The sequence below is a fragment of the Canis lupus genome, chromosome 18 (genome assembly GCF_003254725.2).
Source record: "Canis lupus dingo isolate Sandy chromosome 18, ASM325472v2, whole genome shotgun sequence".
Lineage (NCBI taxonomy): Eukaryota > Metazoa > Chordata > Mammalia > Carnivora > Canidae > Canis > Canis lupus.
This window is the reverse complement of record NC_064260.1, coordinates 9,998,881-10,019,509: the sequence shown is the minus strand read 5'-3', so window position 1 is coordinate 10,019,509 and position 20,629 is coordinate 9,998,881. Positions and strand designations below refer to the sequence as shown.

The 20,629-nt window shown below is 45.9% G+C and overlaps 1 protein-coding gene, 1 non-coding gene and 1 pseudogene across 6 annotated transcripts in view; 1 reads left to right on the top strand and 2 right to left on the bottom strand.

The window, feature by feature from the left end:
• Positions 1-4,812, top strand: part of RALA (RAS like proto-oncogene A) — a 73,270-nt gene extending 68,458 nt beyond the window's left edge. For all 5 annotated transcript variants that reach the window (XM_025449290.3, XM_049096428.1, XM_049096427.1 and 2 more), the window contains one exon: positions 2,806-4,812. In XM_025449290.3, coding sequence (XP_025305075.1) covers positions 2,806-2,928 — 123 coding nt within the window. In that variant the 3' untranslated portion in view covers positions 2,929-4,812. The remainder of the gene's footprint in view (positions 1-2,805) is intronic.
• LOC112661307 (AP-3 complex subunit sigma-1-like) lies at positions 1,383-10,331 on the bottom strand (annotated as a pseudogene).
• Positions 10,332-20,244: 9,913 nt separating this feature from the next.
• Positions 20,245-20,348, bottom strand: LOC112661549 (U6 spliceosomal RNA). Its single transcript, XR_003137781.1, has one exon. It is a non-coding gene; the product is annotated as a U6 spliceosomal RNA (small nuclear RNA).
• Positions 20,349-20,629: the final 281 nt, after the last annotated feature.

Genomic DNA, 20,629 nt, shown 5'->3' with positions numbered 1-20,629 from the left:
ACATAATTGCTCATACACTATCCTGCAGCGTATATATAAAATTCTTCCAAAAGAGTAATACCACTGTTACTATCAACCACTAAATTACAAAGTGAAGTTTAAGATTTTTCTTGTTTTGTTTTTTTGTTGAGGTTTTATTTTTTATTCTTGTATATATACTTGTATATATCTTGTATATAACTACGAACATGTAGTTAGTCTTGTTTTAGTCTTGTTTTAGTTTGACTTTCAGTTTTGGGCAGCTGCTTTTTTGTGTTTATTTTCGTTTTTTAAGCTGTAAAACATTTACATTTCCAAAGTAGAAGTTGTATGACGAGGTATATTCAGAGATGCCTCATTGTTCCGTGTCCCCTGTTCTCTTCATCCTGAAAATAATATTGGTGTTTGGTTTATCATTTCATTGTTTCCATTTCAAATGCAGGCAAATCCACATAACTCCTGTTCTGCACACATGCAGGTAGTTCTCTGCTATCCTTGATAGCACCTCTCTTTTCCAGTTAGTGTTTCCTTTAGACAGCTGGAGGAATGTTTGAAAAGGCCCAGCAGCCGTTCCATAGCATACGTTTGCTTACTTACAACACTCAACAATGCACAAGCTAACTAGAGTTTTTTAAATCTCTGATTTCAGTTGAGTGAGTTCTTAATACATCGGTGTGATGTCACATCTTATTTCATGCTTATGAGAAAAATAAAATAGAAATTATAACAATTTTTTTAAATTCAGAATTTTAGAGTGTAACCCATGAAAGTCACTCTTCCAGGCATCGCACACACACACACTCATGACTGAGCAGTGTGAGCCCACGTCCCTGTAGACCTGTCTGCCCTCAGACATTTGTTACTGACATTTAACTTTTGAGTTGTTACACTAGTAATTTTTAAATGATTATGCGAATATCTCTCATTTGCCAGTTTCTAGGCATCAGAATTGATAAATTCTCAGATATGTTGAAAGAAATTGTTTTCTTCGCATCTGGTATCAAAATGATAAAGGAAGCACTTGTTTTCCTTAGCTTTGTTTCTAAAAATGGAGCTGAAGAAAAGCAAGTCAAGTTATTAACTAGATATTATATGTATATCTATATGTAAACTATAGTTATTAACTATAAATTTTATTAAATTAATTACTTTTAAATGTGAATTAGTAAAATACATTCATTCGTTGTAAGTTACTCAGATGGAATCCACTGAGCTTTAACTTTGGAGCTATCATCATTTGTAGGGCTTTGGTCTTTTTTTTTTTTTTTTTCCCCCTGAAAATTGGAATGGGAAGATTAGGTTAATGATGGGAACAATTTTACCGAAAAGTGCAATACAGGGAAGTTCCCAGTTTTCCCAGTACCTTGGGGAAGGAGTCTCTGGGGTTTGTTTGTTTGCTTGTTTGTTTGTTTGTTTGTTTGTTTTTAACAGTGATAAAATATACTTTTATTTACTTTCTTGAGTCAGAGGGTCGTAAAAAAATTATTGCTAAAGTAGATATCAGGCAAATAGTAGAAAGGTACTTTAGAAGTCCAGTTACCTTGGAGTTTATTTAAACTAGGAGGAAAGGTCATAATGTTTTCATGCAATACATATTTGGTTGTGACAACCGTGACAACAAAAGGATTATGGGATGCTGCACTTGTGATCCATAGAATACACCAATATTGTAGATTGTACATAATTTAAAGAAATGTCTCAAGCACTGTTTGAAATACTGTAATAGCCAATACATAGAGGCATGCTTTCAGGTGGGCACAGGAATGCGGTTTAGAAAAGAAAGAGAAATATCACACTGGAACTACTCAATTTCTTCAAAATCACTGAGCAAGAAAAGCAACATTGAACTTCCATACTGATTTTACACAACTTTTATACAGTACCTTGACTTAAATCCAGAGCAAAAGTTAAGACTCTCTTCCTCTTATTTTTGGTAAACAAGTGCATGGTAAACTTAGATGACTTTTCCCCCTGGATTTTACCTGGGAGTGGCCTTTTTAATGTTTTATTTAAAAGAGGCCAGGTTTGGCGCTTTTATACTGATGTCACCAATGTTAATATTTCTTGGGATCTCAGGAAGATTCATATTCTTTACAGCTGATACAGCACTGCTGGAGCTCCCGCTAAGCCAGCCTCAGATTTCTCCAGTTTATTTTGTGCATCAATTTGTGTAACAGTCTCATTCATGTTGGTCTCCAATACCATTTCCCCCCATCACCATTTCTGCAATAATATTGTGAACCTTATCACATGGAAAATTAAATCCAGTTCACATTTTCAAAACACTTGTCTAATATTTCCACAAAGACTTGAATTAGATCTAAAATGCCAAGTTCACTTTCTGAATAATCCACACAGAAGACAAAATACAATGTTGCATAATGTCTATACATCAGTTTGTTGTCAGATCCTCCGATTAACAGTCCTCCGTCTAGGAAATTACAAACATTTCCATCCCTCTTAGCTACCAAATGGAATGTCTCCCTGCTGATGTGCTGTTGTGTATCTTCACTGTCGGCTGGTAGGACTTGGAGAGCCGTGGCTTCCCGTGGTTGTTGAAGCTGAGGATCGCCTTGATCATGGCTGAGCCGGGCGGACCGGGTGGGACTGAGTGGGGGCCGGGCGGGATCTCAACGGCGATCCTTCCCCGCCGGCCCCCTCCCACCGAGTCTCTCTGGTTTTGTGTCATCTTCTCCTTGTGCTCCCCAAACAGGAACCCTTAAGTCGTCATTCTTAGCTTATTTCCAAGGTTTGCTGCTTTGGTTCCAAGAAGTACCAAGCTCATTTGATATGTTGGTTTTATTTACCCTGTTTTCTTCTTTCTAGGTATTTTTTGATTTAATGAGAGAAATTCGAGCCAGAAAGATGGAAGACAGCAAAGAAAAGAATGGAAAAAAGAAGAGGAAAAGTTTAGCCAAGAGAATCAGAGAAAGATGTTGCATTTTATAATCAAAGCCCAAACTCCTTTCTTATCTTGACCATACTAATAAATATAATTTATAAGCATTGCCATCGAAGGCTCAATTGACTGAAATTACTTTAACAATTTGGAAATTGTTATGTATCACTAAAAGCATGAATTGGAACTGCACTGAAAGTCAAATTCACTTAAAAAAGAAATTAATGTGGCTTCACCAAGAAGCAAAGTTCAACTTCTTTCATAATTGCCTACATTTATTGCAGTCCCGAATGTAGCGTGTGGGCTTGTGTTTTGCGGGCAGTCTTTCTGGAACTGTTAGAGCTGAGACGGGGTGGGGGGAATGGGAGGAAAGGCTACTTCCTCTGGTTTATTATAAAGCTTAAATTTTATATCATTTTAAAATGTCTTGGTCTTCTACTGCCTTGAAAAATGACAATTGTGAACATGGTAGTTAAACTGTACCACTTTTTTTAACCATTGTTATGCAAAACATAGAAGAAAAGTTATTGGCATGATTGTTGCATATAGTTAAATTGAGAGTAATTCATCTGTGAACCTGCATTAATTACCTGGTGATTAACGTAGAAAAGTGGTGTAAACTTGTACATGGAAATTTTTGAATATGCCTTAATTTAGAAACCGAAAAATACCCGGTGACATCATTCTGGGTGTGTCCTCACTGGTGCCGGGGGCCTGTCGCCGCGTGTGTCCTGGTGAGAGAATGCTTGCTTGGTATGAAGTACAACTTTTGTATAGAAGATTCTTGAAAAATAACCTGTCTGCTAGGAGTCTGTCCAAAATTTAAAATGTGTGCCATACTCTGGTTCTTGAAAGTAAGGTTCCAGAGCTCCTTGATTGCTTTTAATTAACTGTAAGGTAGTGTGAAATGAAGGGCCAGCATCTACTTGTAAGATAATTTTAGACTGTGAGGATTCAGCACAGTTCTGTTTCAGTGAGCCCGTTTTTCTTTAAGACGCCGGTCCCTGGAAATCCCTTCCACAAGTGGTGAGCCTGTGTGAGGTCGTTGGTCTCTCCGGAACGGGGCACACGGAGAACGTCACTAGAGCCGAGGCCCTTTGCACTGGAACACTTGGGGAAAGCCTGGGTGCTTGCCACCTGGCCATTTCTCAGTGTGCGCTCAGGAGGCTGCAGTTGGGCTCGGGGAGTGCTCGGGAGTCTCTCTGGTCCGCGTTCATAATGAAGAACGCCAGAGCACGGTTCCCTAGAGTTAACAGCCGGCAGGCAGCCTGAGTGTAGTGCGGAAAGCACGTGTGGCACACGCAGGCCAGACGTTAGCTTGTGTCGCCATTGTGTGGTGTGCCCACTGGGAAAATTCTAGCATGCTATTCGGGGACGTAGTTTCAATGGGAAATACACCACTGTCAAGAGGTTTCTTTTCTTCTTCGGACTGGGACTAAGGCAGTTGATTCAACAAAGTTCGTCTTTCTTTTCGCTCAGTCCTAATTTCCACAAGTCAAAGGTGTGTTCAGGCATTCCAGGTAACAGGTGTGTACGTAAAGTTAACAAAAATAGGCTTTTTAGGAACTCTCAGCTCTTTAGATATTACATCTGACTTGTCATGTTAAATATTTGTCCTTAAAGGGTTTGAGATGTACATCTTTCATTTCGTATTTTTTCATAGGCTATGCCATGTGCAGAATTAAAGTTGCCGATGTAACACTGGCCCGGCGGGCCCAGCGATCTCCACGTGTACTCATTGCAGTCTTATTTAACCAGGGGTCCTAACCACTAACATTGTGACTTCGCTCTGAGACCTTTCCTCTCCTGGGTACTGAGGTGCTATGAAGCCAACTGACAAAGATGCATCACATGTCTTAGGCTGATGCCACTACCCGATTGGTTTATTTGCAATTTGAGCCATTTAAAGACCAATAAACTTCCTTTTTTTTAAATGCTTGTGGTGTTACTTGATGTCTATAATATATATAACATGTAGCGTTCAGCTTTATCAACCTGGGCACCCTGACCAGAGGTCTTAAAACTGCTAAATCTCAGGGCTCCTGGTGGCTCAGTCAGTTATGCATCTGCCTTCGGCTCAGGGCATGATCTCGGGGTCCTGGGATCGAGCCCCATATCCGGCTCCCCGCTCAGCAGGGAGTCTGCTTCTCCCTCTACCTCTGCCTCTGCTTGTGCGCTTTCTCTGTCTCTGTCAAATAAATAAAATCTTAAAAAACAAACAAACACTAAATCTCGAGCTCTCAGTTTAGGGTTTGCTTTTGTGTAACCCCAGATTTCCTAGACAGCAGCATCATTGGTCAGCGGCAGCCCAGGCTCAGAAGCAGGCAAATCCTATTGCACAATTACGTGGGAGATACCCTGGGTGGTCCCGAAGGTCACGGTGTGTGCTGTACTTTCAGAATACTCCCAAAGTCCCGAATGGCTAGGTGACGGTTTTATATGCACCTTCTAATCAGAATGATCCTCATGTATCATTTAATTTCCAGATTGTGGCAGGAGTCCCCACCCTGCTGTCATTTCATCAAGCTTCAAATCATTCATTCTGTCTGGCGTCGCATGTCCGGTGGGAAATGGTATATAAGCTGTCAGCCAGCCTGGGTTAGAACCGATTGGCCCCGTACTGACCCAGCACTGCCTTGCAAAATCCAGTTGATCTTAATTTCTTAATTCATAAGCACATGTAAGTTATAACTGATGTAGTTTTAACCTCCCTCGCTGGACCCATCTTTTTTAAAGTATTTCTTTGGCGGGGGGGAGAGAGCACAAGCACACGAGTGGGATGGGGGGCAAAGGGAGAGAAGCAGACTCCCCGCTAAGCCTGGAGCCCAACATGGGGCTCAATCCGACAACCCTAGATCATGGCCTGAGCCCAAACCAAGAAGAGTTGAACGCTTAGCCGACTGAGCCCCTGGGCCCACTTTTAACACCAGTATGGGGCATGATGCTAAATGTACACCAAATAAAGGTCAGGTTAAGTTCCGGTCCTAAATCAGAGCGTCATGTCTCAAAATTGTGCAACAAGAACGTAAAATGTATTTGGCAACCTTGTATCACTACCTGTAGAATAAAAGCCTCGAAGTGTTTACCAAAAGCGCCTGCGAGGTTGTCGAGGTAGTCGAGGTAATCCTTTGGATTGAATCCAGTGGTTGAAGCCTCCTTTAGCCGCTGACTTGGGAAGTCAGGATCGGCGGGTAAATAGAGGGTTTCCTGCGTGCTTTTCGTACATAGTGTGTCCACCTCGTGGGCACGGGCGCTGCTGGGAACGCAGCAGGGGAGGGACAGGCACCAGTGCCATTCCGGAGACCCATGCTGCAGAAAGGAGCTCTGCCCCTTGCGGAAGGAGGGGAAGTCAAAAAAAAAAAAAAGATCAGGGCTCCTTACTCTGGGCTACACCCCCTATTTCTTGATTGTCAACAGGTAAAACAATCACAACAATAAGGGGCGCCTGGGTGGCTCTGTTGGTGGAGCATCTGACTCTGGAGCATCCGACTCTTGACCGAAGCTCAGGTCTTGGTCTCAGGGTCGTGGGTTCGAGCCCCGCGTTGGGTATGGAGCCTACTTAAAAAAATAATGTTATGATAGCAAACCGCGCATCCTCTATGCCAGACACCGGCTATACGTGTTGGAATTTCATATTCCTCCCATGAGGCCGGTGCCATCATTACCCCCTACTTTGCAGACGAAGGAACCGCCAAAGAGCAGTGAGGTCCCGTGTCGGGGCCCCAAAGCCCCAGGTGGCGGCCCTGGGGCGCAGGGGGCGGAAGGGGGGCAGGGTGAGGAGCAGAGGGCAGGCTCGGCGGCCGCACGAAGGTGGGAGCCCCCCACCCCCGCCCCCACCCCCAGGCTTCCCGGGCCGGGGCCACGCGTGCTGATTGACGAGCGTCCTGGACGGGACCGCTCGGGCTGCCTGTGAGCCGGCCGGGCGCTGGGGCGCAGCCTGGTTGCCAGAGACAGGCGCCCCTCAACCCTGGGGGCGGCCTCCCGGGCGACTGGAACCTCAGGAAGGAGCGGCGCCCCTCTGGGGGCGGGGCCTCGCGGCTGAGCGGCTGCCTTGGGCCCAGGCCGTGACCCCGGGTCCCGGGATCGAGTCCCGCGTCGGCTCCCCGCATGGAGCCTGCTGCTCCCTCTGCCTGTGTCTCTGCTTCTCTCACTCTCTCTCTGCTTCTCTCTCTCTCTCTCTCTCTCTCGGTCTCTCATGAATAAATAAATACAATCTAAAAATAAAAGCTCAAAAGCCCCAACAGAAAGGGCCGAGGTGTTCAGGTGCTCGCAAGCACCCAGCACCGACGCTCCCTCCCCCAGGCCGAGGAACACGAGTGGGGTGAACCGGAGGGGAGGGGGGTGGGAGCCACCGCCTCCGGGGCGCCCGCCGAGCTCGCCCCTGGGGGAGGGTGCAGGACCCCGGCCCCGGGCGCGGTGGCTCGTCCGTGTCCTTTCCGGGTCCCGCGCTCCGTGGGTTTCACCCGCCGGGACGGGCAGCGACTTGCGCGTGGGACCCCGCCAGGCCCCGGGTCACGGCTCGGGCACTGCGCCCCCTTCCGGGCGCCGCCGGGGGTGCTCCGGGGAACGCGGGCGCGGGCGGGTCCCCAGGTCCCCGGGCTGCCTGCCGGGGCCGCACGCGGGGCGCCACGCGTTCTTTCTTTTATATATTTTTTAAGATTTTATTTATTTATTCATGGAGACCCGGGGGAGGGCAGAGACCCCGCGGGCTCCTGCAGGGCGCCCGCCGCGGGACTCGATCCCGGGACCCAGGGTCACGCCCCGGGCCGAGGGCGGCGCCGACCCCGCTGCCCAGGATGGACTTCGAGACGCGAGGAAGGTCCTCGCCGGCCCGGGCCACGTCCTGTTCGGCCCGGATCGAAGCGGGCAAACACCCCCTTCCCGGCCGTGTGCGAGGAGCTGGGGGGCCTGCGGGAGGGCGGGGTTCGGGGAGCCCCGGGCTGCAGCCCCGGAAGCCGGGAGCCGGGAGGGGCCTCCGAGGGGGAGCCGCAGGGGCTGGGAGGGGGGCGGCCGAGGTCGCGGGGAGCAGCCGAGGTCACGGGGGGGGGGCGGCCGAGGGGGAGCCGCAGGGCCTGGGAGGGGGTCGGCCGAGGTCGCGGGGAGCAGCCGAGGTCGCGGGGGGGAGGGGCCGAGGTCACGTGGGGGGGCGGCTGAGGTCGCGGGGAGCGGCCGAGGTCGCGGGGGGGGAGGGGCCGAGGTTACGGGGGGGGGGGGCGGCTGAGGTCGCGGGGAGCGGCCGAGGTCACGGGGGGAGCGGCCGAGGTCACGGTGGGGGGGCGGCTGGGGTCGCGGGGGGGCGGGACCAGAGCAGCCTGCCGGGCGGGCTGGGCCCTGGCCTGGGCTCCCGACCTCGAGGGTCAGGAATTCCTCCCCGGGAGGTCGGAGGGCCCCGGGGGAAGGACAGGTCACAGGGCTGCTGGTTCCTCGGCCCCCCTGGAGCACCGCGGGGGGCAAAGGCCGGGTCCTTAGCAGGGGCCTGCGCGAGCCCCCCCTTCCTCCTTGGCTGAGCCTGGGGCCGTCCAAACATGCCACATTTTGACGTCTGGTTTGCGGGAAGCTACAGCTGAGCACAGCTGAAGAGTCTCATTCCCAAAGAGTTTTTTTTTTTAAGTTTTTGGTTTTTAAGTAATCGCTACACTCATCACAGGGCTCAAACTTAAAACCCGGAGATCAAGAGTTGCACGATCACCGCCGCAGCCCGCCGGGCACCACTGCCCGCCCCAAGAATTTTTGTAAAGCAATCCGAGGAACCAGCTCCAAGAGTTCGTGGGGTTGAACGAGCCGGCCCCACTTCATAGACTGAGTCAGGTGGCCTTTTGGGAAGTGGGGGCTGGCTCATTGACTCAGACACCAAAATAGAATGACCTGCCTCCACCTTGACCCTCCATTTCGGGGTCACCTTGCAGTCACAAAGGCAGTCTTTGGAGGGGCCCACACATGAGGGAAGGGGTGGAATGGGCACATGCCCCACTGTACACACATCACACCTTGCCTCTGGCTGCTCTGGCCGCCGGCCTACAACACACCTGAAGTTCCAGAAGGAAAGTGCCGGACCTCTCAGTACACGAACAGATCAGTTAAATAAATTGTGAAACCGGAGTCATGGTTGTTTATTCTGAAACTGAGGTTAACACTCAGGGGCTGTTTCCAGCGCAGGACCTGGGAAGGCAGCTCAGCTCGAACGGAGGTGGAAACACGACTACGAGCAACTGCTTGGGTGTCTTTGCTCCCCTGCTGGGAGAGGCCTCAGCTGGGTCATGGTTCTGAAGCCAAAGATAAAAGTTTCCAGGAAAGAAGGCACGAGGAGCCTTCTGAGGTCATCAGCCACGTGGGCCTCAGAGGGCCATCCTGTGATGGTCAAGGGCTGCACGTCCCAGCAGCAGAGGAGCGCACTGTGCTTCTAGAGTGGAAACTGAAAGCCAGGAAGCAGGTCCCTTTTGTTCCAAGACAGGCTGTTGGCTCATCCATCCATCCTTCCATCCATCCTTCCTTCCATCCATCAAACATGATTCTTCATTCTTCCCCATCCTTACCCTTCCATTCTCATCCAAGCTGGATGATTTGACCTAAGCTATCCCGACAGCCTCCTAACACTGTTCCCACCCCTGTTCCCCTGCTACCCCCCACCCAGTCCATCCTGGATACAATAGTCAGAGCAGAGGTCAGATCCCATCAGGTCCTCCCTTCACTTAAACCATCTCATTGACTTCAAGTCTTTTTTAAACATAGAATTCCAAAAAAAGATGTAGCAGGCTGGAAACACACCCCTCCCAAGATGTCCACGTCCTCACCCGCAGAACCTGTGAATACATCACTACCTTACCTGGCAAAGCAGACTTGGCAGATGTGATTAAGTAAAGGCTCTCGAGACGGGGCATCATCCTGGATTATCTCAGTGGACCCAGTGTTACCACAAGGGTCCTTAGAAGCTGGAGGCAGAAAAGTCAAAGTGAGAAAACGAGTAGGACAACAAGCTGAGAGCCAAGTGACTCAGGGCCCTGGCCCCTGGACATGAGCCACCCTGGATGATAGATTCAATGAGTTGGCAACAGTTACTTTTCCTTATCATCCTGCCCGCCCGCACCCCCCAGGGCAGCAGAGGGCCTGGTACAGATTAATGTTCAGCAAGCACTTGTCGGGGCGGATGCGGTTGGTGCAGAGAGGAAACAGCCACGAGGATCCCTCAGACTGGAGAGGAGACAAGTTCTATGGACGAAGTCAAACAACGTGGGAAGCGCTATGGAAGTGTGAAAAAGTCTGGTGAGAAGAAAAAGTGGAGTGTCCCTAAGTCACTGCTATCCTGGGGCAGTGTTGTCTACTTAGCCTTTTCTTGCAGAAAACCTGAGTCATTCGTAAGAGCAGAGCGAAGAGGCCAATAGACACCCACCCACAGGCTGTCATCTTCCATCCGGGTTCAATAAGTAGCAACATTTTACCAACCGGTTTTCATCTTTTTTCCCAACTACACTTTCTTTTCTGGACTATTTTTCTCTAAGATTTTATTTATTTATTCAGGAGAGACACAGAGAGAGAGAGGCAGAGACACAGGCAGAGGGAGAAGCAGGCTCCCTGCAGGGAGCCCAATGCGGAACTCGATCCCAGGACCCCAGGATCTCATCCTGAGCCGAAGGCAGATGCTCAACCAGTGAGCTACCCAGGTGCCCCATTTTTCTGGGCTATTTTAAAGTAACCCCAAGAGATTATACCACTTTACCCAAAAGTACTTCTCTTTTGTTTCTGAATATTTTCACTTTTTAAAAAAAGAGTTATCCATTTATATTTTATTTATGTTTTTAAGTAATCTCTGCACCCAACATGGCTCAAACTCATGGCCCTGAGATCAAGACTCATATATTCCACCGAATGAGCTAGCCAGGCACCCCCATCATTTCTGAATATTTTAGAACAAGTTCCAGCTATTATATCATTTTACCTATAAACACTTCAGCATGCACCTTCAGTAGGTAATTTTTGTTCATAAAACATGATATCACACCTGACAAAATTAATAATGATTACTTAATACTGTCTAATACCCAGTCTATATTCAAATATTGGCTGTTTCCTCCCCCTAAAAGTCTCTTTTTGGTTTGTTTCCATTGGGATCCAAGTACAGTCCACACATTGTATTTTATTGCACGTTCAAGTCTTTTCTTTTACAAATTTTTATGTTACAATAATTTTAGATTTACAGGCCTGTTGCCAAGATCTGACATCCTGTTTTTCATTCTCTCAGCCTCTCCTGATGCTAATATCACCAGGGCACGCTGGTCACAGCGAATAAATTGACACTGGTGCACAACAGTTAAACTGCAGACTTTGTGGGGTCGCACCAGTGTTCTCACTTCTCCTATTTCACGTTCTAATCCAGAATCCGCACTGAACTTAGTCCTCATGTCTCCTCTGTCTCCTCTGCTCAATGACAATTCCTCGTAGAGAGGAGCTGGAAGTGTGTGGGCGCAGGCCCCGTGGCACAGAAGGCCCAGTGAGAGCTGCCCCCTTACCCTCGGCGGCAGCGTTTCTGAACCCCACTCCTCTCCCCCACCCTCGGACTGCCTTCTTCATTGCAGCTGGTAGGCAATTGGCCTACAAAATAGTGTGCCTTACATTCAGAAGATGTGGTTTTCTTGGTTGTTGGCCAAGGTGTGGGGAAAATGCACATCTTGGAGGGCGATTTGGCAGGATCTATGAAAATACAAAAAGCATGGGGCACCTGGGTGGCTCAGTCGGCTAAGCATCCAGACTCTTGATTTCAGCTTAGGTCATGATCTCAGGGTTGTGGGATCCAGCCCCACATTGGCTCCATGCTCAGCGCAGAGTCTACTTGAGACTCTCTCCTCCTTCTGCCCCATCTCTTTCTCTCTGTCCCTTCCTCTCTAAAATAAATAAATAAAATCCTTAAAAATATATATATATATATATATACTACATAAAAAGATAGAGCACATACCTTAATGTTCACAACATTCCCTTTCTCTATATCTTGCTAAAGAAACACTCCCACGCATGCCCAGAGGCCTGTATGAGGTGGTTCACTGCAGCACTGTTTGCTGGAGAGGCACTGGGAACCACTTGGAAGTCGAGGAGCAGAGTTGTGGCTAAACATAACATAGTCCTACAATGCAGGGCTTTTACAATAATGTGAAGGAACAGACTGGAGATATGTATCAACACTAAGAAAGTCTCTAAAATATCCTTAATTCAAAAATGCATCTGTTGCACTGTGATACAAACAGTACAACCTTTTTGTCAAACTGAGATACAAAACAGCACCATATACATTCTGTGAGTTTGTGTATCTTGAGAAAAGTATTTTTAAAAAACCTAGATGCGATATGCCTCAAATCCATAATAATGGTCATCCCTGGGAGGATGGCGGAAAAGGAAAGGATTTGGGGGTTTAAACTTTATCAAACCTGTTTTACTATTTTTAAATAAAGAACGCATTCATGGGCGGCACCAGGGTGGCTCATTTGGTTGAGTGTCTGACTCTTGATCTCAGCTCAGGTCTTGATCTCAGGGTCATGAGTTCAAACTCCGTGTTGAGCGTGGAGCCTACTTTTAAAAAAAAAAAGAATGCATTCATGTACTACTTACATGGTTGAAACTAATTTTTTACAGTATATGATTGCACATATCCAACAAAGGCCTTATGTCAAGAATACGTAAGGAACTCTCAAAACTCAACAGTTACAAACAAACTCCAATTAAGAAACAGAGAAAAGGCATAAACAGGTATTACACTAACTGCCAAATGAACACATGAAAAGATGTTCAGCACCATTAGCCATTAGAAAAATGCAAATTAAAGGCACTGTCAAGATAATGAACAGACAAGTCACAGACTGGGAGAAATATTTGCAAAAGACACAGCTGTTAAAAGACTATTATCCAAAACTACTCAAAGAACACTTAAAATTTAACAATAAGCAAGCAACTCAATTTAAAAATGGGCCAAAGAGCTTAACAGATACATGCAAAGGGCAAATAAGCATATGAAAAGATGCTGCACATCATAAGTCATCAAGGAAATTAAAATGAGATCCCACTACCCACCTATTAGAATGGCCAAGACCCAAAACACTGCCCATATTAAATGCTGCTGAGGATGTGGAGCAAAAAGAATCCTCGTTTGTTGCTGGTGGGAGTGCAAAATGGAACAGCCGCTTTGCAAGGCAATTTGGTGGTTCTTAGAAAACTAGGTATCCTCTTGCCATACAATCCAACAATCGTGTTCCTTGGTATTTACCCAGAGAAGTTGAAAACTTACCTCTACACAAAACCTGGACTTGGATGTTTATAGCAGCTTTATTTTTAATTGCCAAAACTTGGAAGCAGCCTTGATGTCCTTTGGTGGGGGATGGATAAATAAATTGTAATCCATCCAATAATGGAATATTGTTCGGCTCTAAAGAGCTAAATGCATGCCACTAACTGAGGGAAGCCAGCCTGAAAAGACTACATATTACATAATTCCAACTAAATGACATTCCGGAAAAGGCAAGATTATGGGAATAGTTAAGACCAATGGTTGCCAGGGTTTCAAGAGGAGTGATGAATGAACATGCAGAGCACAGAGGATTTTTAGGGCAGTGAAAAGATTCTGTGTGATGCCATAATGATGGATTCATGTCCTTATACATTTGTTAAAACCCATGGAAGGTACAACACCAAGGGTGAACCCTAATGTAAACTGTGGATTCTGGGTGCTAATGATGCACCAGTGTAGCTTCACCCATTGTAGTAAATGCACCACTTTTGTGGGGAATGTTGAAAATGAAGGAGCCTATGTGTATAGGGGCAGAGGGTATATGTCTCTTAATTTTAGTGTGAACTTGAAACTGCTCTAAAAAATAAAGTCTATTTTAAAAACACGCGGAGGGACGCTTGGGTGGTGAAGTCAGTTAAGCCTCCAACTCTTGATTCCAGCTTAGCTGGTGATCTCAGGGTCAGGAGATCAAGCCCCGTGTCCAGCTCCATGGTCAGCACTGAGTGTGCTTGAGATTCTCTCTGTCTCTCTGTCTCTCCCTCTGCTCTCACTGCTCTTGCGCATGCTCGCTCTCTCTCTCGTTCTAAAATAAATAAATAAATAAAAATGCGTGAGAAGAAAACTTTTTACCGGCAGACGACATTTTGTATATAAAAAATCCTAAGGAATCCACTGAAAATGATTACAACCGATAAGTTCAGCAAGATTAGGGAGTACAACATCAATATACAAAAATCAATCAATATACTAGCAATGAATAACCTGAAACTGGAATTAAGAAAAACAATTCCAAGAAAAAAAAAAGCATTTACAATAGTGTCAAAAGAGTAAAACACTTAGGAAAAATTTAACAAAAGCAATATAACATGTATGGTCTGAAAAATTTTTAAAAATTGTTGAAAGAAATTAAATATGACCTAAATAAATGGAAAGACACCCTGTGCTCATGGAGTGGAAGACTTAATATTGCTAAGACGGCCATACTTTCTAGAATGATCTACATAGTTGATGTAATCCTTATCAAAATTCCTACTGATTTTTTTTTTTTTTGCAGGAACTGACTGATTCTTCATATGTAAAGCCAAGAAATTCAGAGTAGCCAAAACACTGTTGCAAAAGAACAGTCCTGATTTTAAAATGTACTACAAAGCTGGTGCAATCCAGACTGTGTAGTGTTGTCATAAGAATAGACAAATAGATCAATGGAATAGAATCAAGAGTCCAGAAACAAACCTTTATTTACACTTACCGTCAATCTATCTTGGAAAAGGGTGCTAAGACAATTCAATGGGAAAGAATGGTTGTTCAATAAAATGGTGCTGGGACAACTGGGTATCCATGTACAAAAGAAATCAGACTTCTTATTCATACCATACATAAACTTTAACTCAAAATGGATCAAATGACGTAGCTACAACTACAAATCTCTTTTCTAGAAGAGTCCTTCTTTTCTAGAAGAAAATACAGAGATAAACCTTCATAGCCTTAGACTAGGCAAAGGCTTCTAGGCTATAAGACAAAAAAAAAAAAAAATAAGAAAAATGTATAGATAAATTGGACTTCCTCAAAATTAAAATATTTTGTGCTTCAAATAATACCATCAAGAAAGCATAAAGAATGGAAGAAAACATTCGCAAGTCATAAATCTAAGGGACTTGTATCTAGATTATATGAGAACAGTCACAATAAAAAGACATAATCCAATTTAAAAACGGACAAAGGATGCAAGTAGACATTTTTTCCAAAGAAGATTTGCAAAGGCCATCAAGCACAGGAAAAGATGCCCAATGTCTCTAGTCATTAGAGAAATTCAAATCAAAACCACAGTGAAGGGCACTGTGCCCGCACAGTCGGTAGGAGTGTGTGATTCTTGATCTCGGGGTTGTGAGTTCGAGCCCCATGTTGGGTGTAGAGATTATTTAAAGTCAAGTCTTTCATTTTACTTTTTAAAAATATTTTAATTATTTATTTGAGAGAGAGAGAGAGCAAGAGCAAGGGGAGGGACAGAGGGAGAGGAGAAGCAGTCTCCCCGCAGAGCAAGAAGCCCAACATGAGCACTCTGGGATCATGGCCTGAGCTAAAGTCAGACACTTAACCAACTGAGCAACCCAGGCACCCCCAAAACAAAATCTTTTTTGAAGAAGTCCACAGTGAGGTCCGACTCGTCACCCACCCGGATGGCTAGAAGCAAAAAGACAGACAATAGCAAGTGTTGGTGAGGATTTGGAGAAGTAAGAACCCTCATCCACTGAGAATGGAAAATAGCACAGCTGCTTAGGAAAACAGTTTGGCAATGTTACAGGGTTCCTTCTCCTTCAGTGCCAGGGCTTCTTGGTCACAGGAAGAGTGAAGAGGCCGACCAGATGAAGATTGGTGGGCAGCAATGCAAAGTTTATTGAGCGATAGTACAAAGCTCCCAAAGAGGGAGGAGACCCAAGAGGGTTGTCCCCAGAGTTCCTAAGTCTAGGGGTTTTTACGGGCTTGGGAGCAGGCTGGTTTAATCTCATCAACCCTTTCCAAGCGTGTCACCCCATCAGGTTTTGTCATCTACCTATCACGTGGGCAAAGGTGGATGGCTCCTGCCAGGGTGAAGTAAAACCCTTTTAAGGGTGGTTTCCTCTCGGGGTGCCTGGGGGCCCCTTGTCCCTGCCTGCCTTTCTTCCAACTATCCTTCATTAGCAGTGTCTGAAACGGTTAAACAGAGTTACGGTATAATCTGGCAATTCCATTCCTGGGTATATACCTAAAAAAAATAGAAACCTACATCCACACAAAAACTTGTATGTAAATGTTCATAGTAACACTATTCACAATAGCCCAAAGCGGAAATAGTTAATTCATAATTGTCAATCAGTTCGATCCATAAAATAGCCAATCAGTTCAATCAATTCATCAGAGCCAAAAGTGGAAACAACCGATAAATGGATGAACCTTGCTGACATCATCCTCGGTGAAAAAAGCCAGGTACAAAGGACTACAAATACATGATTATAAATATATTATTTACATATTTATTTATTATTTATATATATTTATAAATATAATTTATGTATATATATTTATATATTCCATTTGAATGCATTGTCCAGAACAGGCAAATCCACACAGACAAAAAGCAGATTAGTGGTTGCCTGGGGCTGAGGCTTTGGGAGAAATAGAGACCAACTGCTGATTGGTGGGAAGTTTCCTTTCAGGGTGACGTAAGGGCTCTAACTTGACGATGGTGATGGTTGCAGAACTCTTAGTATCTTCAGAGCCGCTGAACTGTACACTTTAAATGAGTGGTTTGTGAATTATATATCACCCACACTGTTACAGTTAAAATAAAGACTGTGTACTGTACAAGTCCATTTATAGAACATTCCCCGTCTAGAAATGGGTGGGTGTGAACACAAAGAGGTAGCGGGAGGGAGTTCTTTTTTAGTGATGAAACAAATCTATATCTCAAATACAGGAATTTCTATACAGGATCTATACAAGCTGCAAACACAAGTGAATGCAGGGTGTTTTTTTTTTTTTTTAATTTAAAAAGTGACGAAAAGTGAGTAAGGCCTATAGAACGGTAACAGGCAATGCCAATCCCCTGGCTTTGAAACTGTGTCACACCCAATAAGATGCCACTGGTGGGGGAGGGGGGTGAGGTGAAGGGCACACAGGACTCTCTGTACTAATTGTGCCGTGTCCTGCGAGCCTATAATTATGTTGAGGTAAGAATTTTAAAATAAAATAGAATTTTCCGAAATTGGAATGCTCTCTCCTGAGAAATGATGATTTCTCCATTGCTAGAGTTGGAAAAAGGTTGTGTGACTCTGTACCAGGCTGGTAAGAAATATCATTAGTTCGTCCTAGGGCTGGCTATCAGAAAGGCTTTTCTAGAGCAAAGTTTGGATCTGTCTCTCTACAAGCCAAGGGACCCGGCCTGGATTTCCTGGCCTGCGCACGTGACCTGGAATGTGGAATTCTCCCAGAAGTTCCTGGAAGGACCAGCTGCCCTCAGTGCTCCAGGTCCCAAAGCTCACTGTCTCCCAAGGCAGACACAACCCCCCCAGGTCAGCTCTCTCTGAGCAAACCCAGCCCCAACCTCAGCTCTTACATAATGAAGCTGGGGGTAGACAGGGAGCCGGGGAGAGGCTCTTTCCAGAAACATCTCTGATAAGACACAGAGCAACTTCCAGCTCCAGGAGCCATTTGAAGATAGTGGCCAAGTTTTACTCACTTTTTAAATTTTACCCCATTAAAAATAAAAATAAATAAATAAATAAATAAATAAATAAATAAATAAATAAATAAATTCACCCCATTGCCTTATCCAGAACAAGAGAAATGGCTTCTGGAAGAAGACCTCTTAATTTTACTCTCAGACCCCAATGGGTCTCAACTCTGCTACACATTCCAGCTTTGAAAACATTTGCTATTTCCAGTTCCACACCAGAGCAGTCAAAATAGATTTTGTTCTTGTTTTTCTTGCTTTCCTATTTCCCGGCATCCTCAATGTCATTCTGACATCACTCACCCCCAGTGGTGAGCATCTGAAGGATGCTTCCCACAATGACAAAAGGCAGCAGCTATCAATCCCCAGGAGGATTTGGTTAAATGTGATTGATGTCAACTCAATAACCAGTTTTCGGCTTACCTAAGCTTCCATCAATTTATTCCATCTATTTTACTTTTTTAAGATTTTATATATTTATTTATTTATTTGAAAGAGAAAGAGAGCCATGGGTTTCAGGTAAAGCATGAGTTAAGCGGTCTCGTCTGTTTCTGATTTCAATGGTTGGGGTCTATAGGGGAGCAAGGGGGCTTGCCCGCACGTGTTCCTATGTCTCATTGCACCTTCTTGAGGCACCGAAGATGTTTTGCAATGACCCGAACATTCCAATGGCCAGCTCAGGAAAGCCCCAGTAGCAACGGAATGCCTGGAAGACCACACCCCACACGTCCCCTGCCCTGCCCTCCATCGCATGCTGAACACATACCCCCCACCCTCACCTGGGATTCCTTGCTCTCTGCCCTCTCTGTCGCACCTGTCCCAGATGCCAGCACCCCAAATAGGTCTCTCCCTTTCTCTTTTCCAAACTGTTGTCTCTTGAGTTATTGGCTTCTCTTGCAACAAGCTTATCTGAGTTTGGTCAGCCACAGTGTTGGCAAACCCAGCCAGGAGCTAAGCTTGGATCTGTCCAGCTCCCGGGATTCTCCAGGACAGGGCAGTTCGCCTTGGCAGTGCCAGGGCTCACCCGCTCACGTCCTGAGTTAGTGCCCCTTATAGACCGTTGGTAACAGAGACACACGGAAAGCATAAACCCCAAAGAGCAAAAGTTGTACGGTGAACAGGAAATCTACTTCCCACCTTGGATCCCCAGAGGCCACCCTTGGTCCCAGCTTATGTTCCCTCCTGGACAGCACACGCCTATATTCCTAGTGGAGATGCATTTTTAGAAGACAGAACTCTCGTGTGCTTTGGTGTGTTGTGTATGGTTCTGGAAAAGAGGATAAATTTAGGATATACTGCACTGTGTCTACTGCACAGTGTGTATTTGCATAGTAAAAGCTCCGTTTCTCAAACTTATTTGAACCCAGAACTGCTCTTTTGGGGGAGATTCCTTTTTATTTTTTTTACCTTATTTTTTATTTTTATAAATTTTTTATTGGTGTTCAGAGATTCCTTCTTTTAAAAAAATTTTTATTTATTCACTTGAGAGAGAGTGCACATGTATGAGTGAGAGCACAAGCAGGGGGGAGGCTCAGAGGCCCAGAGAGCAGGGAGCCCAACACGGGACTCAATCCCAGGACTCTGGGATCATGACCTGAGCTGAAGGCAGATGCTTAACCGACTGAGCCTCCCAGGCGCCCTTGAGGAGGACCCGTAAAGGCATCTTCTAGTACTGGCAGTTTCTGACACCGCATATAGGCAAAGGCTCATGCCAGCAGGGTCATAGTTGATAAATTAGCCAGCGTGTCCTCATTCCTGGCCATTCCTAGGCCATCGTGACCTTTCCCCTATTAGAGCATAAGCTGTAGCCTCCTGGGCTCAGAACCCCAGAGAAAGGAGGAGGCCAGCAGCAACACAAAAATATCCATCCTGTATTTCTGGCTCGCAGATTACATCTTGGAGGCAACAGGACGAGAGATAAAGGTTTTGAGTTTCAAAAGCCAAAGCCCCAAGGGACTCAGGGCAGGCAGCTTATGGCAGAAACCAGAGATTTGGGTGAATGCAAGGGAGTAATTTCTTCCCTGCCCCGGGAGACCCTCTGCACTGAGGAAGGGATCAAAAAGAAGCACAAAGGGAGACGGGGCACAGCTGAGTGGCCCCGAGAAGGGGAGTGGTACGGGCTGGACTCCCCATGCAAGTGTGGAAATCTAGAAGCGAAAGGACCCAGGCTCATCTCCCCCTTGGGAACTCCGAGGGGAACCCAAACCCCACGGCCAAGCCCCAAGTCCAGGGTGGCACAAAGTGTATTCGCTGGAACAGGATTCTGCTGCAATGGGTTTCTCCCCAATAAGGGATTTACATGCTTTGAAAAAAATTTTTTTTAATTTAATTCCCATGTAGTTAACATACAGTGTTCCGTTAGTTTCAGGTGTACAACATAGTGATCCAGCATTTCCCCGCACCGCCCGGTGCTCCCCACTGACAAGTGCACCCCTTAGGCCCCTTCCCCTGGGACCCCACACCCCCACCCATCTCCCCTTAGGGAACCATGAGTCTCTTCTCTAGAGTTAAGAGTCTTTTTCTGGGTTTGTCTCTCTGTTGGTATTTTTTTCCCCCTTTGCTCATTTGTTTTGCTTCTTAAGTCCCACATATGAGTGAAATCATACAGTATTTGTCTTTCTTTGACTGGCATATTTCATTTAGCATGAAACTCTCTAGGTACATCCATAAAATATGGAACCCCACAAATTTGCGCATCATCCTGGCTCAGGGTCCGTGCTAATCTTCTCTGCATCATTCCCAATATAGTTCTAACTTTTAGTGTAGCAAAGCAAAGCCTGAAATTTATTTCCCCTTAAAAGTAAAAGTCCAGGTTGGCTGTCCAGGGCTGGAAGCGTACTCCACACCACGTAGCACCCAGGCTCCCCTATGTTGCTGCTTCGTCTCCCGTGGCCTCGACATCAGAGTCCAAGTGCTGGGTGGCAGGATGGAGGAAGAGATAGTGACAAAGCAAAGGGAACCCACAGGCAGTCTCCTAAGAAAGGTCTCTGGAAGCACCTGCATATCTCCAGCACGGCCACTCAACAGGACGTAAGTCACCTGGTATCATGGG